Source organism: Ammospiza caudacuta, chromosome 7 (assembly GCF_027887145.1).
Source record: "Ammospiza caudacuta isolate bAmmCau1 chromosome 7, bAmmCau1.pri, whole genome shotgun sequence".
Lineage (NCBI taxonomy): Eukaryota > Metazoa > Chordata > Aves > Passeriformes > Passerellidae > Ammospiza > Ammospiza caudacuta.
The window spans coordinates 30121610-30147197 of record NC_080599.1 but is presented as its reverse complement, the minus strand read 5'-3'; the positions used below and the strand labels follow the sequence as shown (position 1 = coordinate 30147197).

Here is a 25588-nt window from a genome sequence, read left to right as displayed (position 1 = left end):
ACCAACCCTAAAGGCACAGAATGCTGTTTTCAGCAGAAATCTACAGCAAGTCAACTGACTGAAAAAAAATCCAGCCTGAGAGCCACCAGCATTTTAGATTCATCTCGGTAACACTGCAGTGATGATCCTGAAATCCTTACTTAGACAAAGCTTCCCCTGAGTCCCAGATAGCTGACCAGTAATTGCGCAGATTAACACTTGCATTTAATGAAAGACCTGACTGCTTAAAGTTTATCTTACTTCAGGTTACCATTTCTAAAACTCTTCCAGCTATGAATACAGCTTTTCTAAAAATTTCATCTACAAAACTAAATTGAAACAGCTGTCTCAACTCCATGCCATTCTACAATGCTAATATTAAAACAGGTTAAAACCTACTGGTGAAATAAGATAAATAATTTAAATAATAAACTTTCTTAGTTTAAATAAATTAATAAGTTTAAAATATCTGTTTATCATCAGTAGCATAGAAAAAGAAAGGAAAGATAAATAGGAACATAATAAAAGTTTACTTCAACTGTGGTTCTGTAAGAGTCTGTTTTGGGCATTTAACAGTTAAAGAAGCAGTGGCACGCTAACCGAGCACATTAAAACAAAGAGTTGGCAGCTCCTGAAGGAAAAGAGCTTGTGCTCCACTGTTCCAACTTGTCAGTCAACTCATGCCAGCACTCTCCCTGTCTGCCTCTTCTCCACACCCTCATTACATGTGTCTGTCTGGACTGATCTGCTCATCTGTTCAGGGACTCTTCTGACAAGTCAAAAATTCTGCCTCTTTCTGCTCTGGAATTGGATCAAATCACCTCAGCTTTTTTTTTTTTTTGTAGCCCCACCAGGAGGTTTTTTGCTTATGGTCTCATTCTGTTTGCCTTCACTACTTGTCTGTTTTTGATTTGTAGAATGGAGGAAGCCGAATTGCTGAAAGAAAGATTCCAGGCCATAACAGTAAGTGCTCATGGTTATAATTCACTATTTAAAAAAAAAAGGCTTAGAAGTAATATTAGCAATGAGCTGCTGTGTGTTTGCTGAATAATGATTCAGCTCAGGACAGAAAAGGAAGATTTGTCTGCTTGAAATTGTTACTTAATAATTCTAGTTTATAGGATATTGCTTTAAGACAGCTAAGTTGACTGTACTGACTTCCTTATGGGTTGTATTGCACCTTAAAATTAAATTCAAAGCAGTGAAAGTATGTGTGCAAATCACTACTGGACAGTGTAAAACACACATTACAGAATGTTTGCCTGAAGGTCAGAAGGCAGCTAGAGAATTCCAGAACAAATCAATTTTCACATTTCACCATGTGAGATTAGAGATTTTTCATTTGTACTGTGGAATTAAATACAAGTTTGGAATTATTAATGATCTCTCCTAAGTATTGCTGTCTGAAAAGTAAAAAAGGACAAGCTTGGATTAAGCAAATTGCTCCTGTCAGTTTTCAGAGGACAGACTCGGTGAAGTCTATGCTAGAGACATTGGAAAACATTTTCAGTTTCTCTTCTGAAAGGAAATCTGAGTGATGATTTCTAGTGTGCAAAAGGAGCAACTAAACTATTTTTAAAGTAATACAACCTGATGTTATAAAAATTGGCCGAAGCCAAATCCTCCTCTGATTTGATCTCCAACTGAACTTATTCAGTTACAAAAGACTTAAACTGAAACAACATTTGTCCCGCCGAGATGAAAGGAAACCTCCGGAAGGATCATTCACTCTATTAGTTAATAATAAATAATGGAAACAAAGGCATTTGTCCCACTCCTAACATGACAGATTAGTTGTGAAACACAACTAGCAGAATAAATGGTGGGCAGAATTAAAGAATACCTTATTGGAATTCAAATAAATGTAAGAAGGCATAACTGGAAATCTATGGAATCTAACAGGTTGGGTTTTGATTCAGTTGAGTTTTAATTATGGCACTTGATAAGAGCCAAGAGGACCATTTACTGTATTTACTTGAGACCTGAAAGAAGCGCACAATAAGGTAATTTGAAATGTTTTAGAGGGTTTAGAGTACATTTGTTGGTTTAACTGCAATGTTGCCTGAACCAGGGTCATAACCTGGACTTTGTCTCTAGTGTATGGGCTCAAAAGATAACAACAGCTTTGGCACTCCAGAGAAGTCCAGGCCTCACAATGATTTGTGCTCCCTGGGATGCAGGGGCAGGAATGGGGCAGCACTTGGCTGATGAGGAATAATATGAACATACTGAGGCTGGCATCCTCCAGCTGCAGCTTTGCTTCCAAATCAATACTGAAGCAGTTTTCTTTAAAGAAACGGGGGCAGCTTCCAGTGTCTTCCATTAGAAGAAATAGGAAATAATTTTTGGGTTCTGCCTATGACTTAATTTATTACACTTGATGTGTAAAGGAGCAATGCGCTCGCTGCTTTCATCAATCCAGAGCATGCAGCTGAAACACATGGAGTGTTCCAACTACAGAAATGAAGTAACCTGATTAAAGGGAAGCTATCAGCCCTACCAACCTGCAGAAAGAGTTGTCCAGGGAAACAACAGCCTGCAGTTACAGTAGCAAGCTACTCCATGGCTCTGGGGGGGTTGGCTCAAGTAAAGTACCTGGGAATTTCAAGTGCTACATTCCAGATGTTTGCTGTACAGCATCTAACAGGATAGCAAGGGGCACTCCAGCAGTCAACAACTGCACCTGTGCTGAAACTTATTGGTCTCTACTGTTAAATACCTGTCTCCTTGACAGCAACACAACCAGTAGGAGTTCTCAAAGCCTTTTGCAAATCTTTTCTCCCTATAGCAAACAAAAAGGAAAACATGATTATTGTTTTTGTTCATGATGTTGCTGTTATTAAATGTCTTGATGCTCCCACGGCTCTGAAAAGGAAACTTTTCCTTTGTTATGTAGCTACCACCTCCTGGTGGTGTATCTAGACTAGAAAAGCAAAAATAAAATGCCTTCATTTTGTTAGAAAGACTCTCATACCTTAAGATATGAAAACTTTAATACCTTTGATGCTTAGTGGGTTTTAATGTCTAGAAAATTACAAGAAAATAAAAATACTTTAGTTAAAACATTAACTGCTCCATGGAATTGACAGTATGTGCCATTTGCCAGGGGACCAAGACCACCATCTTTGGCCCCACTGTAGAACAATGACACAAACTAATGGACTTGGCAGACTAGATATTTCACAAGACGCTGCTCTGTGGATGCCATTGCCTTTCTTTCAGACAGATCCAGCCTAGAACACAATTCATTTCTGCGCACAAAAGTCAGGAAAGAGTCCCACGTGTTTCAGTAGGAGTGAAAGTTAACACCAAGTGTTACCTTTCATGGATGCATAACAGAAAGGCATGGCTGAAGATGCTCTGTCATAAAAAGCAATTCCTGCTCACATTAACAAGAGCATAGTAAGAGAGAACTTTTGGACTTCAAGGACTTCTGCCAGGAACATGATCATCTGCAGGGGCAGAGCATGAGGTTTAATAGAATCATGACTCCCTTAGCTATCCAGGAATAAACACTTATTCCATTAGATGTACAGTCAAAGCTTCATAAAGCAAGACATGATGTAAAGACAAGGCATAGCAGAATGCATGGCAGAAAGTGTTCTAACAGGTTATTTTGGCACATAAGGTTCAAAAAGATTCCTCATCCTTCCTAGCTTCTGGAATTCGGCTAAATTATATAGATATATAGACTAGGTATATAAAAGACAATCTATTTCAGCTGATTCAATTTGGATAACTGTATAACAGACATTTAATACCTACCAGTGAAATTAAAGGATGCTTGAACACCAGAGGATACAAGAAGAAAACCTAGAGAAAAAACATTGGACATAAAAGAATTATGGACCTCTGGAAAAAAAAAAAAACAGGCAAAAGTTTCTTTACTGAATGGGTTCCTTATTATATACTTAGTTTAAAACACACTAATTTATGCCTTTATACTCAGGTTTCTTTCTGCACAGTAGTTTATGTACAAATACTAATTTCAGACTGCCCAAACTCTTATTGCATCCCCACTGGTACAAAAAGAATACTCAAATTGACTTAAAATATTTTTTAATAGTATAAACCAAGTAAGAGTTCATTCTCTGGCTAAGAATCTTATCCAGAACTTTAGTGAAGACAAAAAGAATTTTCCTTAAGAATTGTAATAATCTGTAAACACAATATCTTGTCACACTGCTCATCTAATGATGGGTTATTTAAAGGTCATTTATACCATGAGGGTATAGGAATATTTCCTAAGTAAGGAAAAGTGTGAAAATCAGAGAGCAGATACTTAGTCTTTAAAATCAGGTCTGGCTAAGAAAAATCCAGCATAGCAGCTTTTGGATAAAGGCTCACACAAGGGTCATTGAAGAAAAGTTACATATTGTAGTGATCCTAAATCTGTAACTTGGTTAGTTGTATTAAAGAGCATTGGCAAAACAAAAAACCACTGCAGAGATAAAAATAGCATGTATTTTGAGGAAAGAGCCCCACCTGTTTTGTTTGAAGTATTAAAAAGGCAGACTAACACCACCAAGGAAAAATTGTAAAGGGTCTATAAATAACTGCTATACTTTGCAGACTGTGAGATCAGTGTTGATGTTCTCCTGTGAAATCCCAGCACAGGACCAGTAGTGCCTGGCCAGCCTGTATCCTGCCCTTGGTCCCCATAAAGCTTGGTGGCTTCTTCCACTTCCTATCCTAGCCTTCAGAAAAGCATCCTCAGAGCGTGTGGCCCCACTGCTAATTTCTCATTTCCAGTAACAGTGAAGTGATTCAGCCAAGCACACCACGGCTCTTCCTGTTTCCAAATCCCAGATTCCAGGGAAATGGGTGAGAACAACTCCCAGCCTTACATCCAGCACTTCCTTACTGACTTTCTCCAGTCCTTACACACAGCTGGTTCCACAGGTGGGCTGAAAGGGCGAGGCTCTTCCTCTGTTTGTGAAGAAGTTAACCCCTTCCTAAACCATACTTGTCTGAAAACAGACTCTCTATTAAACAGCTACCACCTTTTTAAAAGAGCCAGGCTGTTCTAATTGAAAGCAAAGAAGGATTAGCCTCCAGTCAACAAATATTTCTGCACGGAATAGAAGATTCCATTTACTTCCCCAAAATGTATCAAGAAACAAGCACAAGTGTTTCTTGATTGGCATATGGCAAGGTGCCATGCCCAACAACAGAATTTTATAGCATTAAGGATGACCAAGACAATAGCCTATTAATACACCTTATTAAAGTTATTTTCCTTTGGCATGATTTCCTTCCCCCTGGCTGCTGAGGACACAAGGTCCTAAATCAGCATTTGGCCTCACACAGAGGAGCCACAAGGTTACTCCACATGACAGTGCTATCCAAAAACAGGAGAGGTTCAAGCTTTGCCAGTGTTCAGACATTCTTCACCCATTTCCTTTTTTCTCTAATCTGTAATAAAAAGGATTAAAGTGGCACTAGGATAGACCAGTACAACATGAGGTTTATCCTTCTAAATATCAGCAGCCACAAAAACAGTCTGAGCACAAGCAAAAATTTTCTTTCTAAATTGAGAAAACAACACATATGAAGTATATTACATTCCTCTTTTCCCATCTTTACCATTATTTGACTAACAAAACAAATTTCTAAGCCTTGTTTATTCCTGTTTATTTCAGCTATTAGCCACAGGATACATAAACTCAGTGCTGGATTCACTGACAGCCCATTTCATCTAATGATGTATCACAGCTGCTCAGTGCAGACCATGCAGACTCTTTCCTCTCCTAAATGATGCATGGGCTGCCTCAGGAATTTTGGTCAGGACCCATTTTTAATCTCACTCTGCATGTACAATTTTGTTCAACTGTACTTTCTTCCTGTTTTTCCCCCCTTCCCAAGAGTAACTAATGTTTATCTTGCATCATCCCTCCTCTGTGGCCATTAACACATTTAAGTGTACTTTGGAGAAAGAGCAGCGGAAACCATACCTGTGTAGGATCAAGTTATTGCTGCAAAGAATTATGCACTGCCTAAGCACCACATAAGCTTTACAATAAGGTTTTATTTGCATGGATTGATTTCACCTTACTGAACACTCACATAATAATTTTATTAACAAGTAATTTCTCTAAACAAAGTTTTATTGTTCTTAATTTGTAGGACAAAAGAAAACTGCAAGAAGAAATTACACAGAAACGTCTAAAAGTAGAAGAGGAAAAAATGAAACATCAACATTTGAAGGTAAGTAAAGTGTTAGATTTATGTAACTAAAGATAGCCTCAAGTCATACAGCATGAATAAAGGTTGGGGATTTTGGAATGCAAATCTTCATGCATTTAAGTCATGCTTTTACTGTCAAATTTTCACAGCTTTGTGGAGTCCTGGCAGGACATTTGACTTTAATAAGCATCACTCTTTGAAAAAAATTACACCGGGGAGCTAATGTTACTTGATCACTTACATGGCATAAAATGAGATCATAACCAGGAAAAACTCACAGATGAAAATTAAGCCTCACATTTCAGACTGGGTGTGTTCACTCCCTAATCCCACAACAGCAACCCTACTTGGTACAGGGTGCAGCACAATAATGAGGTCTAACTGCATTTTTTCCTAGAATAAAACCACCATATTTATTTGGCTGCAGGCTTTTGTCAGCTTGTTTAATTATTCTTTAGTAATATAATGCAGTTTCTTTGTATATTCCAAAGAAAAGTATAAATGCTGCAAATATTGTTCTCAAATATGGCCTGGTAAACTCAGGATTACCAAGTTTAAAGGTTTAAGAAAACTCAAGATCCATCTCTGCAGAGAACTGAAATTGCACTGATTTCTACCCAACACCACTATTCTTAAAATGTTTATGACAGTTTGGCAGTCATTTTCATTTAGATGAGAAAAAAATCTATGCTTCTAGAAATATGCAAAACTTGGTATTTTACATACTCTTTTCATTATGTGAGCAGATAAACAGTCTCAAGAGAGATATATTGAATCTAAGACCAGGAGCGTGGCGTGTCTCCTCCAGCAAATGTGAGAGAAGCATATTTAAAACAGACTCCTCTTCAAAACAGCCACCAGATCCTGAGCTTCATCCACCCTTTTCTTTTGTGTCAAGCCAAAAAAATGAAAAGCCTTGATAAACCAGTGCACTGGGCCAGGCAAGCCAAAACACAGCTATACCCAGGTTTTATTGGAAGCTAGTTACTCCAAGGACAGGCTTGGCCATTTGGGGAACATCCCTTCCAAGTCCTGTAACCTTTGAATAGCAAACATGTGACTCCTCCATCATGGTACATGGCTACATCGAGTACTGAAAGTTTTATTCCAAGTTTCCATGTCTATAAATCCAGATGACTGTTCTGCCCTTCTTTACAGAGGGATAAACTGATCTGTTGTAGACAACCAGCTAATCCTCACTACTGCTGTGTGCAGACAGAGCCCTAGGGCAGTTTCCTTACAGACTTAGTACATGTTCATAGCTAAAATTAATAGGTCCAGTGGAGTTTTAAAAGTTAAGAAAGCAAAAACCAAACTTGTACTTATTCTGAAGAAATTTTATGGAGTTTTTAGAGAGGCCAAAGCACTCCTGGAAAATACTACTGAAATGGTTTTACTTTGGAAGAGATCAGAGATTGTGATTTCTCTGCCTATTGTATGGAAATCATACAGAAAAGCTTTTAAATTAAATCAGTCCTCTTGCATATACAAAGCAAAGCAAGGATCTGTTGAGCAAGTTATTCACTTGGAAAAAAAGAATCAAGCATACATTTAAATATATACTTACATACACACGTATGCTGTATAAATACATACATTTCATTAGTTCTTCGGAGCACACAAAATGTAGACTACTTTTTCCAGCTCAGGAATAAGATAGGCACCTAATATCAAACACATTAGTACATGAGCAGCTTTTGCTTTATACCCTAGAAGTTTTGTCCCTTAATGAACATCCTTGCTTCAGATTAATTCAGGTATTTCAACAGAGTCAAACAACAAAATGATCCAGTGCATTAATTGCTTTAAACACATTTAGACTTCTAAAACATTTAAACACTGCAGTAAATTTTATTAAGGGTTCATTTTCCAAGGGATTCAGGCTGATTCCACCCATTTATACACATATCAGTTATGCGCATGTTGAAATCCAGTGCTCCATGATCTATTAGCACAACTCACACCTGTCCCTTAGGAAACTATTGCAGGTTAGTAAATCTCAGTGGCAGAGATGTTCTTGTTCGATGGATAGCACTATCCTGTTCCTCGTTTTGTCCTTCCTATTTATAACCCCTAGCAACAGGTTTATCAGAAGGTTGTTGGTTTGGTTTGTGGTTGTTTGTTTTTATTGGAGTTCTTCTTTGGTATTTTTTTGTTTGTTGCCTAAAAAAGAAAGTTTTAGCTTCCTTTTTGCAAATAGGAATCCCTGCTCTAGCTTCCCAATTACTTTGTTTGCTGCCCCCAAGTAAATTTTACTAGAAATACACATGGGGCATCATGACAGATCTTAGTTATTTGGTACAAGTGGAGAAGGAACATTAATTCCCTACATGTGCTCGTCTCTCAAATGAAGTGGAGGGCATGCAAGCAAATACACCTGTGTGGACAGGGCTTCACAGAACTGCAAGGGGTATTGGGGGCTGTTAGTGTGGCTACAGAAGAAATTTTATCCAGCATTTCTAGATGCTCCATCAAATAATCCTTCCTTCTACTTGGAAGGATTTAGAAAGCTAAAACTTTCTACTTGGAGTCCTTCTCACTGAAGCAGCAAGGGAAAGGACCAGACAGAATTGCTTGAAAAGTGCAGTCAGTACTGATTTGCATGTACTTTCTAAGAGCTTTCACAGTTTAGTTTATTAATTTTCAGGCTTCTGACGTGCCTGAACTCCATTAGTGCTACCTTGTGGGTGCTTGTCACACATCTCCTTCCAGAGAAAAACCTGTCAGGCCCAAAACAGCTGCTCCTGCACTGGCTTGTGCTGCTGCCTAGATGGAGCAGACCTGAAACCCTCTTTTATTCAAAAGTTGTTTCCAAACTACACAATGTGTCATTCTTTCAAAAATGGCTAATGAAATGAAAAAGATTATATGGCATTTAGTTGGGAGTAGCAGCAAACTGCTCTAGAAACATGCAAAAATAACACTATTGTGTTATGCTTGTATTTAGGGAGTTTGCACTCTTGGGCCTAACCATATACAGACAGAAGATTTTGTTGATTTTAATACAAGGTATTGGTTTCTGATGTCTACAGTGCCAGCCCCACTCTAAATCTTACAAGAAATTATCAATTTATTTTTGGAGACATAAGTGCTAGACTAACACTGTTCTAGCCAAGATGAAAACCTCACTTTTCTTGAGGCCCTACTTATCATTAAGATCTAACCAGCTTGATAGAAAGGGAATTAATAACTGTGTGTCCTCCAGCTTGAGAATACAGTATTTAGTGGTCAATAAGAGTTGTGCCAACACCAGGCTACCTATATCTACCAGATAATGTAAAAACATCCTATTAAAATCTGCATTTATTTCATTAGAGCCTAAAAAACAACTACAAGGAAGTGCTGCAAAGTGATTCTACAGATTCAAGGCTCAGAACATCAGTTTTGAGCAACCTGTGTTTACCAAGATTTCCTAGGACCCAGTGTTGAGGGAGACAGACTACTGTCCTGCAGGCAAAGGCAACTGTAAACATTGCTCTTACATCCCACAAGTAAAAAATTTAAGAGCATCACAGAGTGCCTAGACTTCTCAGCAAGCCTGTTTTAGACACATTTTCTATGACATTATATGTCAAGTGGAAAATTACTCTTGACTGCAATAAGGTCCCACATATACATTCCTCTGCCAGTTGGGCCTCAGTAATAACCTCATGGAAAGTGCACAATAAATAGAAAAGTGCAGGAAGCAACAGTTGAAGTGACTCAACACAGGATGCAGGCAGGGATTCCAACAGCCCCTGCAAGCAGCACTGAGGTTAATGCAGCAGAGCTGGGCTCACTGCCTCAAGCAGCAGTAGTCAAAATTCAATGTAATCTGCATCCACATCCTGCAATTAACAAACTGTATGGGGGGAGAAAAGCAAAAACTTAATATGGAAATCAGGTCAAGGAATCTAAATTATAACAGGGACATCCATGGTTAATTAAAGACTTTATATGTGAGCTCCTTTTTTGCCTGTTGAAAGAGTATTTCTAAAGAGTCCCAGCTCCTTCCTCAAGGCAGCAACTGCATTTATATCCCTGAGTTAGACTGAAAGGAGTAAAAAGAGTGCAAGAAAGTTGGCATGGCTTACAAGTTTCAGCCTGCAAATTTGAACCTATCTCCAACAACGTTTTTTATTTTATCAGGAGTATTTTTGAGAGCTCTGATGACTTTCAGGTACCACCTTCCCTAGTACAAAGCAGCTGTAGGAAGCAATCAATGCATACAATGGTATTTTTCAGAATTTGAAAACACAGCTGAGAGTGATACACTTAACCCATGCACACACAATACACCCATTTGTGAGCCACCACTGCACAGAAAGAACTCCACAGGCACTAACCAGGTCAGGACCTAAATACCTAAGCTCTGGATTGCCCCTGCAACAGCAGCTCTAAATACACAGGTCTGCTGAAACACTAAACACAGCAGCTGCCCATGCTCCACCTTTGCACTGCCTCTCTTACCCCACACATCTTCACCTGCTGAAATGTGAGTTCACTATCATAAGGACAAAGATCCTTTTATTTTCCAGGGGTATCATTGCATCACTAACTCCCTAGAGATCTCTTACTCCTATACAATCTTATTTACAGAAACTTCTCATCTTTTATACCTCCTTTCAGAAGCCATGCAATGCAAGGACCCCAGAAATTCTGGCTATTGAAATAAAACTGTTGTGCTTCTGACTGGAGACTTTCACATGAGTCTGTTGTATGTATGGTTGTACAACTGGATCCACCTACCCATATTAATCTGTTATGGATAGCAGCTGACATACTCTACATTTTTGTTGGATGAACTAATAAAATGGGGCATTGTAGCTAAAGACTTTGCTTTTAAGTCAATCTCAAAACACAGAAATTTAGTTTTTCTCTTCCAGTGGCACCCACTGTGGTCAGGTTGGCTTATGCTGGATAGATCACAGTGCTGCAGATCACATCTGTGGCATCAAGACAAATACAGCAAATGGTTAAATAGCTTAACTCTAGCATTCACTTACTTGTCTATTTTTCCCCATCAGAAAAAGGCCTTGCGAGAAAAATGGCTCTTGGATGGCTTTAGTTCTATGACTCCAAAGGAAGAAGAGGAAATGCAAAAGCAGAATCAGGAGGACCAACAACGGACTCATGAGCTGGAACAAGACATTTTCAGGTAGGGAAGTACCCCTGCCCTTGTGCCTGGGTTAAAATGGTCCCATCCTACACATCCTACATTATTTTGTATAAAATGAAAGTATCAACAAGTGCTGAACACATGCAGAGCAAAGCAATTCTTGTCACGTTTTCTAGTCAGTTAGAGAATACAGAATGCAATTTTCCATAGTATAAATTGTAACAAACCGCACAATAACTATATTGCAGAGTATTTGGTTCTCTAATTCCAGATACCCTTTCCATGCTGCATTTGGCAGGTGTAAGCCCCAATATATGGGGATTGCTCTAAGATAGGAAATGTTGAATCAGAACTTCAAAATAACAATAAATTTTCAAAGTTCTCCAGTTTCACTAGGTCCTGGCACAGCCTCTAATACCTAACTTTCACCATAACAGCACTTAGAACAGTACAGGCTCCCTAGTTCCATAAGCAACACTTATCCTCAGTTTTCTATGTGTTTTGTACTGAATTTAGTCCTGGAAACCTGCTCTAGCAAAGGTCTTTTTCTACCTTTCAGTAGAGATGTTTCTACAAATCTCATCACCTAGTGCTTTCCTATCACACAGGGCCAGCCTTTAACTGCACAGAATCCTATGAAAAACTCTTATTTACCATGGACATGGTTCCAGGTTCTTATTAGCTCCAGTTAGCCCTTCTGAAATACCAAAGAGCTGTGTACACTGTCAGCTCCTTCCCTAGGTCCAGCCATACTGACTGGTACTACCCCTTAGCACCCACAGAAAAGATGAAATGTTCCTCTTCCTTCAGATTCTGGAAGGTTTTTTCATCCTTTTTCAAGGCTTCTTCCTCTATTTCAATTCAATAGCATTTTCCTCTCTATTTTGCTTCCACTGCACTCCTACACACACCCTTCTAGCAAAGCTGTCACCAAGATTAACTTTCTCTGGTGAACTCCAATCCTCTTCTCTCCTCACTCCATCTCTGACACAGACAATAATTCTCTTGGCTGACAGGTAGCAGCCTCATGCTAGTTTGTGCTATAATTACGCTGACTTCTTGCTCAAAAGCACTTTTCTCTACAGAACATCTTGGTACACACCTCTATAGGGTTCATTGTTGCAGTGCTAGGAGGCAGCCAGCAAGCCCTGAAAGCATCCCAGAGGCTGTCATTTTAAAGGCATGCAAGAGGGGCCTATAAGACACTGTGAGTGCCAGAAAAGAACAGCATCTAGGGCTAGAATGGGCTAAGGAGCATCAAGGAAATGGTGCTGAGCAAGCATTTCCCCATCAGGCCACTGGAAGTTCAGCCCTTCTCTAAGCAGTGAGAGGAAAGATTAGATTCAAAGTCCTGTTGGCCATGGGCAAAGCCTGAGCTAAGAACTCAGGAAGGTTTATTCACAGGTCTTTTGCTATAAATTAAATTTCCTGCCCTCCCTAATAGCTGTTTAGCAAGGGCATCAAGAAAAAACATCCACACTGCCTTCTAAATAACATTACATCTTGTTTATACACACCCAGGCCAGTTTCAAACTACCCAGCAGTGATACAGAAACCTAGGAATAAAGTCCACTAATAAACATAAAATATCCATTATACAGTTCTTGCACAGTGTTTTTGCTACACCACAGTTATCACCAAAGCTAACAAAAGCCTGTCTGACCTTTGACCTGCCCTGTAAATCAAACATTGCTAAACTGATCATGTAGACTCATCATACAGTAGAAATAACAAACTGAGAGGCTCAGTAGAAATCTTTCTTCTGAGCATCTGACTATTAAAACTCACTTGATTTGGAGACATCCAGTTCACTCTATTGATTATTCTGCGTGTGTCTGGTCTTCAGTTAAAAAAATTATGAATCACTTTAAAAACTCTTTGATTACCCTTAGACAAGTCTTTTTCTGCTGAGAGGACAATTGCAATTGTTGACAGATTATTTACAGTAGTGGCACGGGCCTTGCCATCACCTTCCTAAATGGGATCTCTGTTTTGAAACATTCCTTACCTGAGTGTCAAATTGAGCTGGTGTATGTCTGCTAATCAGTTCATGCTAATCAGTTCATTGTTTTTTATAAAAGGGAGAAGTGCCATTCTTTGTGTCAATGACAAAACAGTGAATAGCAAAGCAGCCTAAGCCACCTTGGAGACAAATTGCTGAATGCTTTGGTTACAGACAAAAAAATTGCATTTACACTATCTGTCCCATTTCCCCTCTACATGTTGGAAGCTTCAAGTGAACCAAGGGAGCACATCCCTGGTCAGGGTACGAGCTGAATGAAGAATTAAGAGTCCTGTTTTCTCACTTAATCTTCAGCTAATAACACTCATTCTTGATAGAATTAGTTGCTAAACAACATATTTAAAAATACAAAACAACTGAGGTCTATTCAATTGCTTGTAATGTGCTGCATGAAAGCAGATGACAAGGCTATACTAGAGAGCTGCTAAAGCATTTGACTCACCTCAAAACCTGTGAGAGCTTGCTAAACTGCCTTTTCCCCTCAGTCTAGAATTCTTCAGGGTGGTATCTTCCTATCTGCTTTTCATTCTCAAGCCATTTATTTCTTTCCCGGGGTGGCATGGATGCCAACTGCAGCAGATCAGCTGATGGCCAGCAGCATCCAGGCAATCTCCATAGATCTGAATTCAGCTGCTACTTTGGTAGAGAAACCTTTCAATTAGTGTCTTGATTTCTAAGGTTTCATCTCTCATCCACACCTCTATACTACTTATTTCTCCCTCTCAAATAATCAGTGCTACTTGAAAAGAGGACAAATGTTCAAAGGATAGATTTAATACAGTAGCTGTGTCACACTTCCATTTCTCTCCTAAAAAATGCAGCACTGTACAAAAGGTAGTTTCATATAATTGCTAGAATAGTTGCTAAACCCTTTCAAGACAAATTGGGATATAACTTCATAAAAATGTGATTGACTTAGCTTGTAAACATTGTAAACACACCAGTAAGATCTTGGCCTAATTTGCAACCGCATGATGTTATAAGGGCTCCAATTTCTTTGAACTACACAAATCACATCTCTTAGAAATTTTCTTTCCACTAATTCCAGAATGCACACTCACAGCACACACTGAAATCCATAAAATCTGTTTTTGCAAGTATAAATGCAAAAGAGATATTTAGAGTCCAGATGCAATTCCCACTACATGGTATGAGAATTTCTCTCTAAACCCACTGAAAATTGAATCAGGTCCCTTAATTATCATATAAAGTGAGTGTTGGTATGGGTGAAAGAGCATATATAAACTGCAATTTGTTTCTTGATCACCCAGATAAATACATGGCATTTTTAATCTTTGACTTATTTGGGGTTGTGTTTTCTCTTTTTCCCCACCTCCCTTTTTTCAAGTATCTCCAAGATTTTTCCTCCTCTTCTTACACCTGTGTGTCTAGAAGCATTTAGAGCCAAGACTAAAATAAACCCACAATATAAGTGAATGATTTTTCAGCTCATTATGCTTCTGTGAGTTTTTAATGATTTTCAGATTGAGACTATTGTGATCAACTCTCATCTAAAATTAAACATGTCAATAAAAACAAAACATCAATATATTAAACAAAGACTGTTCCATAAGAAGTGCAAAAATATGGCACATGGTCATTACTTTCTTCTATAGCTGTCCAAAAATATTCATCCCCTTTGTAAATTTTTTTAAATTTTAGCACTGTAATCAGTACCTTTGATCAGGGTTCTAAGGCCTTCTTGCAGAACTCAGGTCCAAAGTGTGAGCAGCTTTTAAATATTTTTTTAACTTTTACTTTCATCCTGAAGGGGTTTTCTCCTGTATCTGTTCTGAGGTCTGAGATACCTTTGTATAGCAAAAAAGAGATGTTGTCACCAACAGATAAAAGTCCATGTAGCACCCTGTTAGTGTAGCTCTACATATCTGAGTTTAAATAGGGCAAGAGCCATAACGGTAATTCAGATTCCTCAGCCACACAGAAGGAAATCAATAACGCTAATCTGTCAGTCTACATCCAGCTTTTCTAGGATGATTACTTTAAAGGGATGGCAGACTTTAATCATTCAGAGTGACTCTGTGTAATATTGTGAATCTTAGCACACAGAAAAGAAGTCAAAATACAAAAATTCAACACTTCTTTCCCTTTGGGTTATAGACCAACATTTCTATCTGTCTGTAACTTGGTCTCAGTTGTAACTATTCTGACTGCTCTCAGCAAAAGGTGGTATCAGTTGCAGCTGCCTTTGGTCTGTAGTCATTGATTTCCAGCATGGATTAAAAAAAAAAAAATAAAAGGCATATTTCACTCAAATATGGAAGCTTTGGGAATTTCTTTTTTTTTTTTTAAGTCAAAAGACGTTCTTTTAAAAAGAACTATGAGACTAAAGTTATACAGTATTAACCTACAGCATAAGACATTCAGTTCAAGTCCCACTTCAGAGTTAAATCTGGAGTTGGATTCTAGATCTTCATGGAGAATTGACTTCCCAACTACTCAGCTAGTAAGGCAAATTCCATTTAAAACCCAACAAATATGCACTTAAGAAGAAAAGAGTAGTCTTGATTAGAAAGAATAAATAGGAAACAGGACACCTGCTTAAGTCACTGCCTTACTCAGAGAAAAAACTGACCAAGATGCTTTACTTTAGCAGTGTGCTTTCTCCCTCTCTGACAGATTCAATTTTTTTATCTTGGACTTTTCTGTCTAGAAGTGTTTGTCATACAGTAAGAAAATAAAAACTCTGATCAGGATAAAAGATACTTTGATCATGATCTAGTATGCTGATCAGCTCTAATATGCAAGAAACCATACAGAGACTTACCACAGTAGAAAGACAGGGAAAGGAGCTGTAACATAGAAACATACAGCAAGTGTCAATAGCCCAAAAGAAATTTTTACTTCTGAGGCTCAATATTGCTTTCACATAACAATAAAAGTTTTTAAAATAAAACAGTTAACTCATCAGCCAAGTCCTAACTGGCAAAATATTTCACGTTTAAATGTGGAAGCGTTTGTTTGTTGTTGGGTTTGGGTTTTTTTCTTTTTAAATGAAAATACTATTTCACACCTTTTTCCCAACGTGTGTGAAACCATAAGTTGATCTCATATAAGAGTAAAGTTTGTCAAGGTAAGTAGAACCATCCCTACTAATGTCCTTATTCCCAATGCATCAACTCCACAGTGTTGCTCTCTGCCTGGTATTAAATCAAATTCAACTGTCATTGCAGACTGGAGAAGGAAATTGAGGCTCTGGAAAGACAAGAAATGGAAGTCTCAGCTAAGGAAGAAGCAATTTTAAAGAAACTGAAGTCTATTGAGAAAACAACAGAAGACATAATAAAGGTTAGTGCTATATTATTCCAGAAATAGCAATTATTACTCAATCATCATCATCATATCCAGGGAAAGGGGAACTAGCTGGATCCCATGAGTGATCATGAGCTTTTGCCTGAAGTAACAACAGTTCAAACATGAGAGGGGTCAAGATGTTACATTGTTTAAGGGCTCCTGTCTCCATCTGCTTATTTGTGGGGGTGGGGGAGCAATTCCTATCTTTACTCATCTACAGCACATCTCTAAAAACAGCACTGCCACTGACACCAGCAGCTTTGCATCTCAGCCAGAGACAGAAAACGTACAGACCAGGTACTGAGGCTGGTCTGTTCATGCTCCTTCAGCTGATGTGCCCAGCTAAACTGCATCATGCTCTCCACCAAGTCCCTGACAGAGATCATTATGTATCTTAATGTTATCAGCCATTAGTCTTTGTCAAAAGGTAATTTTAATATTTTTAAATCATCTTAAACCATCTCAAAAATACAGTGATGAAACTAAACTTCAGTTCTCCAGCTGTTCTTACATACACTCACACATTCTCTGAAGCTACACAGGGAGATCAGTAAAACTGGAAAGCCAAAGTAGGACCTGTAAAAAAACCTTTGACGCCAACGAGTTTGGGCCACAGTGGGAGGCTAGGTCACTGTTTAACACTTCATAATATTTTTGTCCTTCCCTGTGTGACTTGGAAATCATAGTGGCAAAAGACCACAGAAATTTCACTCTCACTTTCTATGCTCCAACTGAGCATATTTCACTTTCAGCCCCTTCTCTGTATGAAGCTATGCACACAAAAGGTTAAAACTATCAGGGAAACCAAAGCACTGTCTAGTCAACATCTTTAAAGTAACTATCACATTCATTGTTAATGGTTCTCTTTCCCACCTAGTCTGTGAAGACTGAAAAAGCTGGATTTGAAAAAGGTACGTTTAGCCAAAAGAATATATTTTAAAAGGTTCTTGTAGAAGTAAGTTAAAACATATTAATGCTTTGTGGATCTATGGATCTTTACTCAGAGGCAGCAGACTACATATATGCCAGCATTCCTGACCTTCCCAAGTATTTCAGACCTTCTGCACTGAGAAGCACAGCACATGCTGACATGGATGATGAAGAAAAGAGAAAAGGTACTGCTAATTAGTAACTCCAGAAGGTGTCAATATGTACAAGAGCTTCCTATATATTGAATTTAACACACTTTAAGCAAAGAATAGACATTACAGGTGAGACATCTGTTCTTATTTAAACTGTGTTGCCAGTTAGGTCATCAAAACTGAAAGGTGAGACAGTGGTGTAAAGTAAGTGCCACTGAGAATAACTCTTTTCACCACTGACACTTCTTTCCAGCACTTCATTCTTCTGCCTAAGTAAGTACAGACTCCCTTCATATCATTCATTTCTCATTTTCTGTCTGCACTTACAGCTGTTGGGTAGCCAGCAGTAGTCAGGCTATTTCCCAACTACTACAAAGCCTTCTAACCCTTCAGAGTGCCCAAGACTCTCTGGCATCGCAGCACGTGGAGCTCTTCAGCTGCTATTGCCCAGCATAACACCAGGGGCCAAGGTTAAATCTGGATTTCTCAGTCTATCATGTAATTAAAACTTTCTCAACAGCTGATTCTTCCTCACAGAATGAAAATACTTTTTTCCACAGGATAAAAGGGGATATCCAAAATGAGAATCTAATATATGGGTTGTGTATGTAATAACTTCACATATTTAATAATTCATTCTGACAGTTGTTCTCTATCACTGTCAGAAGTCCTACATTTCTTGCAGCTACTGCATTACCAGTTTAAGCACTTGTTTCTTTCAACAGCATTGTTTGCCATGGAAATAAAGGTTGAAAAAGACATGAAGACTGGAGAAAACACAGTGTTATCAACAATACCTCTTCCCTCAAAAGAGTTTAAAGAGACAGGAATTAAAGTCTATGATGATGGCAGGAAGTCAGTCTATGCAGTGTCATCAAATGGGACCACAACACAAAATGGGATGGATGAACTTGCTCCTGTTGAAGTGGAAGACCTGCTACGGCAGGCAACTGAAAAAAATTCTCAGTCTCCCACAGAGTACCATGAACCTGTCTTTGCAAACAAATTCTGCAGGCCAGTAACTCCTCAGAAAGACAAATTAATCCCAGGACCAAAATTAGAAGGCACTGACAAAAGAGAGACAAATGGATTTAGCAATCATCAGACAGCGTTCTCCTCCAAAACAGAGCCCTTTATGCAGCAAAATAAAGAGAATGGCCTTGATCTTCCAAAGGTAATACAACCAAAGTCTCCCTCTCCAGTAATTTCTCATACAGAGAAGAAAGTGCACACTAATCCTGACAACAGGATGATTCATAATGAAGAAAGAAATGCTGCACATGAGGAATTGAAACCTTACCAGGATACAAGGGAAAAACATAGTGAGACAAGGTTTTTAAATCCCTGTCATGCTAACGCAGCATCCCCTGCACCTCAGGATGAGGAAGATGTTCGGTACAACATTGTGCAGGCTGTCCCTTGTTACGTGGATGAATCGGAGCCGGTGACGATGGTGTTCATGGGTTACCAGCGCGTTGACGATGACGACGCAGAAGCAAACCAGAAGCTGTCCCCGTACGATGGGGTCATCCGTGCAGAACTCGTTATCATTGATGACGATGATGAAGACGAGAGCAAATCTGAGAAACCAGCCTATCACCCCATAGGCCATTACAGTCAAATTTATCAGCCACCAAACAGGAAAAACACAGAAGCCCAACAGACAAACCCTATGAGCAGTCTGGGTGCAAGCCTGAACAAGGTACCCCACAAAAATTCCATCTCCCTGCAAGAACAAGAGGAACGCTTAAGCTCACCAACACACCACACTCATCTTCACAGCCAGGTGTCTGGAGATGGTACAGAAGATCCCTCACTGACAGGTAACAGAAAAGGAAAATCATGTCACTGCTGCTCACTCATGTAGCAAATTGATATTGCTCTTATCTGCTGGCAACTGTATCACTTCGTATATTTTTGGATTGTTTCAGACTAATATGCTATTAATAATATTTTTTTTGCTCTTCCTTGTTAACAAATACCAATCTACATTTTGGATCTGTTGAATTATTTTGTCTTCAGCAATGCACTAGTTACCATATCAAAATTGGAAAACAAACTATTACAGAAATGCCATTCCTATAACCTTGAAAGATTAAAAGTGGTTCTCTTTCAAGTTCCATTAATGCTACCAAAATTAGCAGAATTAGTTTTCATTTCTTGCAGGTAACTAATAGCATTGCTACTTAACAATTCCTCTTCCCTCACTGGCATGTTTTCTCTGCCTGTTTGCATTCCAACTACTTCCTAGACCATCTAACTTACTCCTTAAATAAGAAAGACTGCTTAATAATCAGCTTTACTTTGTATTTTTAAGGAATCAACATTGCCAACATTGTCTTGATAATGTTTATGCAAGTTCTAACATTTTTCCATTAACCCAAGTTAGACATTTTTATAGCTTCTGAAAGATAATGAAACAGTTTTCATCACTACACACTGTTAGTTCAGTAGTCCACAGAGTTATTTTTTAGTGACTTTTATATTCTATAAATACATAAATATATCTATTTCTTACTATAAAGTTTTATAATAAAAGTCTGCAAGCAATAGCAGAATCTTCCAGAAACATAGAAAACTCTTCTTTATGATTATGTTGCACTTTAACACATACAATTAGACTCCATTTAGGTATACTTACAGAGCAGCAGATTGCAGACTAGTCACATTCTACTTGAAGCAAAGAACACTCTGGTTGAATTACAGGAAGATCAGGGGTCCTGATGCCACATTCTCTCCTCCAGAGAATGTGCAGCAAAAATGTAAATTTGACTCTGGCTAAAGCTGAATTGACAGCCCAGGAATTTTTTACACTACATGTAAAGCCAGGAAAGAGGATGATCTTTGGATCATGTAAGACCTTTCAAGTATTTTTGCATCAGTAGGCAGTGATTGGGAAGAACTGTTCAGCAAGCAAGGCTCTCAGCTTTTAAGAATATCAACATCGTGGAGTCATGTACACAAAAGCCAGAAACATTCCAGCAATGCTGCCCATCCTTCCTGATCAATAAGGCCACTACACTTTTCCATTACCTTTGCTTTCCTCAAACCCCCATCCTGCCATCTCTGTACTTCCCTGTGTTCTCCAGCACCAAGAGCTGCTGCCACAAGTTTTTATATCAGCAACCGGAAGCAGAAGTAGTTAGTACAGGTAAAATAAACCACTCCAGAATCTGCTCCAGCCCATTATGTTTTGGGTAAGGTCCCTTAATTCCCACATCACATAAGTATAGGATAACAGAGAAGGGTCACTTATAACTATCCCACCAATAAGAAAGTGGCCAATTGGGAAAAATGGATCCCAGCTAAATTAAAAGCAGTTTGGCAATTGCCTCAAAAATTCCCCCAGTCAGCACTGCCTCCAAGTGAGTATCTTCATGCCTAGTAGAATTTGGAGCTAAGCCATACTCTTCTTTAGCCCTCCACTTATTTATTGCCACTCCCTGGGACATTTTTGATCACTGGAAAAAGCCAGGAAGTGACTCAATCTTTCCCAAGCAGCCCTGTAATCCTACTGAGACTTCTAAAAGAGAAACAAAACCAGGAAAGCCTCTCAATCTAGAACAATGTAATTATACAGAGCTGTTTCTTAGAGAAATATATTGTTTTCAAAGCAGTCATTCATGCCCACCCTAGCAGGTTCACCCTAAACACCACTAGAGAAAAGAGTGGAGTCAATTATTTTTGGTAGCTCATCATTAATTAAACTAAAACAACAAATAGTAAAACAAAAAACAAATCCTCTTGGAAACTAAAGTTTTGAGAAGCACTTGCAGCATTTAAACATTAAACAAGCACTGGGGACTCTGAAAGACAATGGAAAACAAAGAAGCATAGGACAGACCAGCATGATGGCCTCTTATGTAACAATTTTTCTTTAGGAAAGAGATGAACCTTCAGAACAAGTTCCTGAATCAGTTAGCAATGGCCAAGGACAAAGAGTCAGAGGCATTGTTCCATGTGCCAATCTATATAGAGACAGATCAGATTAAATTAGGAGCCTTTCATGCCCACAATTTTACAAAGATGTAGGACATACCTTTCCACATAGCAACAATTTTCCTTCTCCCACAAGCTCCCTTCTTGACTAATATCTCAAAGTATGTGCCCTCAGAAAACCAGAGGGCAGAGATACAGAGAAAAGGATGACAACTCTATAATTGGTACACCCGTATTTGCATTATTAGGGCTTATTTTCTTCTTCAAATTTCAGGGAAATCAATTCAAGTGCAAATGTTTTGAAGATGCAATACTCATTAGGGAAATGAAAAGTCCTTGGGAGGGAACAAAGGCTAGACATAGTGAAATGAATAAGGAAATGCAAAACTAAAGCTGAATAAGCAGCAAAACACACTGACAGTGTGGAACAGGCTCTCATGGGACACGAAGGTCCAAGGCTTTTGACAGCTAGCTAATCTAGATGAGCTTTTTTTTTTTCCTACCACTGGAAGCTTTGCAACCTTTAAAAAACACAATGGAGACAGCTCCATTTGTGTGGAAGAAAGTGAAATATGAAAATCCTTTTTAATGAAGATTCGTGCACACCATCTGTTCCTGTAATGTATAGAACAAGACAAAAACAGACTATGAGCTAGAAGTGAGGCATCAAACTGACTGTTCTCAAACCATGACCAGAGCCTGAATCCTTCAGAATTCCTCAGCCTGTAAAAAGTACACAGTGTCTTTTGTAAGATCTAAGGTTAACATCAGTGGCTCTATGATATAAAGTTACACTCAGATGCTTCTATGATTTGCATCAACTTCAGCATTCAAAACATAACATGAGCTGGACACTTGCTGACACGTGTAAATCAAGTAAACAGCTGCTTTGACCCCTCGTGTCTCAGCAGGGTGCAGGAATGAGACACTATTTTTGGTAACTCTTCAAACTAGCAGGTCAGAGTAATGGAGATTATTCAACAATGTGCTGGGGGGAGGTTTTTACATATCAAACAACAGCATTATATTGCTGTTCCAAAAATAACCTTAACATTAAATCATTGGCCTTTTGCTGTCCCTTTCAAACTTACCCCCATTATACCCAGTAACAGACAATAGCCATACTGATGTTTATACAGGTGCTGTTACTGCATCAGATGAAATCAGGAACATGACTAACTCCCACTCTGACTCACAACACCGGGAAGAAAGGAAAGTTTTCTCTAAGCATCATCAAAAAGGAAAAGGTTTCCAAATAGTTACAGCTCCCACTGAGGAGTTTAGTTTAAACAAAGAATTTAATTATTCATGTGTCCTTTTAATCTGTCAGCATCCAGTCAAGGGCAAAACTAACTCTGTGTTAGTGAAGGTAACAGAGACAAAACAGAAGGTAACTGTGCTAATTTTTAAATAGCAATTATAGAGTGATTTCTAAATATACTCACTTTATTGCAAAATTACCAGAACTAACACCTTCTACTGATTTTTTTCTGTAACACTAAAACAATGCTTATTCTGCTGGATTAACCACTGGAGGTATGTGTATTCTTCATTTTTCTAAACAAGGAGATTTTGCTTCAGAATCAGAAAGAAAGACTTAAAATGCAATGGCTTTGTTTATTTTTGCAGCTCTGAGGATGAGAATGGCAAAGCTGGGGAAAAAAGTCCTTTAACAGCTGTAATGAAATGGAAGTAGAAATTACCACTCAAAGCAGATAAAGCTAAGAAGACTTTCTTCCACACACTTTTTCTGGATCATAATGCTTGTTTTGCTACTCTGTTTCATGGGCTATTTTGCCCTCCGCATAATGCAATGGACTTTAACAGACTTTCAGATTTGACCAACTGCCACATGCACACACATATCACATCCTGGATTTTGTTAAAAGTAGTGGGAAGTTACCTAAGGCCATAAATGCAGTGTATATACAAGTATGAAGACATGTGCATACCTGTTCTGACAATCAGAAATATGCTGTTGCTGTATACACAGAGCAGATAAACACCTATCTCCATGGAACTTCATGGGACATTGTTTCACATTAAAGTGTGCCAATCTATCTGATTTTGACTGAAAATGCTGCTCCAGCATTCTTTTTGTAAAAGCATTGGTTAATAAAAAGCAAAATGTGAGAGAGGAACAGGAAGACATGTAAATATAAAACATGCTTTCCTATTATACTACCTTGGATGAAATATAAAGCATTCCTTTTTAAGTGATAGCAGAACAAACAAAAAATAATTAAGCCAGCATACTGAAATATTTAATATCCTTCTAGATGTCCACAGTCCATTCACCCGTCAATGTTACATACAACAGTTGTAGCCTTCCCCACAGGCTGCTCTCTTCACCATCCCACAAACATGCTGCCCACCCACGACCTCACAGACCAGTCCTGTGCATAATATGAACAGCCTGACCTCCTGAGCATGGTTTCACCTCCCAGCCTGCTGAGAAAGCTCCTTGCTTTTCCAAGAAACTGCTTGCCAGACAGGCAGTGCTGTCCATCAAAAAAACCCAACCAAACAAAAAACAACCCAAACAAACAAACAAACTCCCATCAACAGAAAAAGACTCCAAAGGCCACACTGTTTCGGTTTCAGTGGGCTGGGGAGCTAAAACCAGGCAAGCCTCCCACCAGAAATGCTGAGTTGCCAGTAGCTTGTTCTGCAGCTGAATACAAAGATCTGTTACAGGTGCAGCCACTGCTGGGCACAGTTGTCCAGCAAGTTTCAAGGCTCCCACCAAATAACAGGTTAATTCTTTTCACATGGTAGAGGATGCAAGGGCCCTAAAAACAGGTTCAATCACACCTAAGGAGAAATCACATCTAAGTCAGATTTTCCAGTACATAGTTCTTGGGGAGAAGTGCCTCATAGCACACTACACCACTATACTCAAATCAGTACAACAGCTTTAATTCACTAGGTCTTAGCCTCAATTTGTCACACTAAACAGATAAAGCTCATTTTGTCTTATTCTGGTATAGCTGACTCTAATTATGCACCAGTTAAAAAAACCAAAACCACAAATTTTTTGCTGGTATTCTTTTCAAAGCAGGAAACTAAGGTTACTACCTCATACTGAGGCACGATGGTAGTAATTGACTGATTTGTAGCCTCTAAACATTCAGTGGCTCCCAGTCTAAGTCTAATGTGGGTAATAATCTCAAATTTTAAGACTTGTCAGAAATGGTTACCTGGAGAGTGGAATAGTAAATAAGAATAAATAAATTTTATTATAGTACACTTCCGCTATGTCTATCCTCTTGTTTTTTGCTGTTTTATAGTGGTTTTTTTCCTTACACTTCTGTCATTTGCTGGTTGTGCAAGTGAAGGCTTCAGCCTCAACTCCTAAGGATACACCAAAAAAAAATGAGAGCAGGTGAGTGATAGGAAGTAGTCACAATTTTTGTAACAAGCAGATAGCTATGGATACACATCCTCTGCTCCCCCAACAACCTGTACTATTAAACTTAAATAATATGGAAAAGGGAGCAGCTATCATCACAATACTGGTCAAAGTACCTCAAAGGAAAGACTAGAAAGGTTTGTGTTTCTGGAAAGTAGGAATGTTTATCACCTGATTGCTACAGCCCCAGAGCTCTCCTGCATCCTGTATCAAAAAGAACAGAAATACAAAGTGGCAAGTTATCTTTTCAAATGTCAGTAGAGATGCCATGCAAAACTCTAATTCATCATTAAATCCAAGTGATTTCTAAGGCCCCATGAGACAAAAGTCTCTCAGAAGCAAAGCTGAAGCTGCAGTCCTTCTTATGTGAAGTACCCTTTGTGTGGGATGATTGTCATAAACAGCTGGTTCAGAGTGATGCAGCTTTGTGGTTTATATTATGTGAAGTCACTTTTGCACAGCACAAGGAAGACCAGCAGAAGCTAGACAGTGGTTGAACTAGGCCAGGTAGGAACTAAACCAGGTGGATCCAAGCATGTTCTGAGAATTTGTCCTCT

The 25588-nt window shown here is 38.7% G+C and overlaps 1 protein-coding gene across 1 annotated transcript; it reads left to right on the top strand.

Moving 5' to 3' along the window:
- The first annotated feature begins 746 nt into the window (after nt 1-746).
- On the top strand, nt 747-24858 carry PALMD (palmdelphin). Its single transcript, XM_058808524.1, has 8 exons — nt 747-942; nt 6106-6186; nt 11172-11302; nt 16478-16592; nt 17476-17509; nt 17603-17713; nt 18406-19503; nt 23249-24858. Exons 1-8 carry the CDS (start codon nt 898-900, stop codon nt 23290-23292), a joined length of 1659 nt encoding a protein of 552 aa, XP_058664507.1. The 5' UTR covers nt 747-897; the 3' UTR covers nt 23293-24858.
- Nucleotides 24859-25588: the final 730 nt, after the last annotated feature.

Excerpts from the sequence above, each read along its gene's own strand:
- PALMD (XM_058808524.1), top strand. The coding sequence starts at position 898 with ATGGAGGAAGCCGAATTGCTGAAAGAAAGATTCCAGGCCATAACA. Across the intron at positions 16,593-17,475 it reads CAACAGAAGACATAATAAAG|TCTGTGAAGACTGAAAAAGC; the intron begins GTTAGTGCTATA and ends TTTCCCACCTAG. Across the intron at positions 17,714-18,405 it reads TGATGAAGAAAAGAGAAAAG|CATTGTTTGCCATGGAAATA; the intron begins GTACTGCTAATT and ends TTCTTTCAACAG.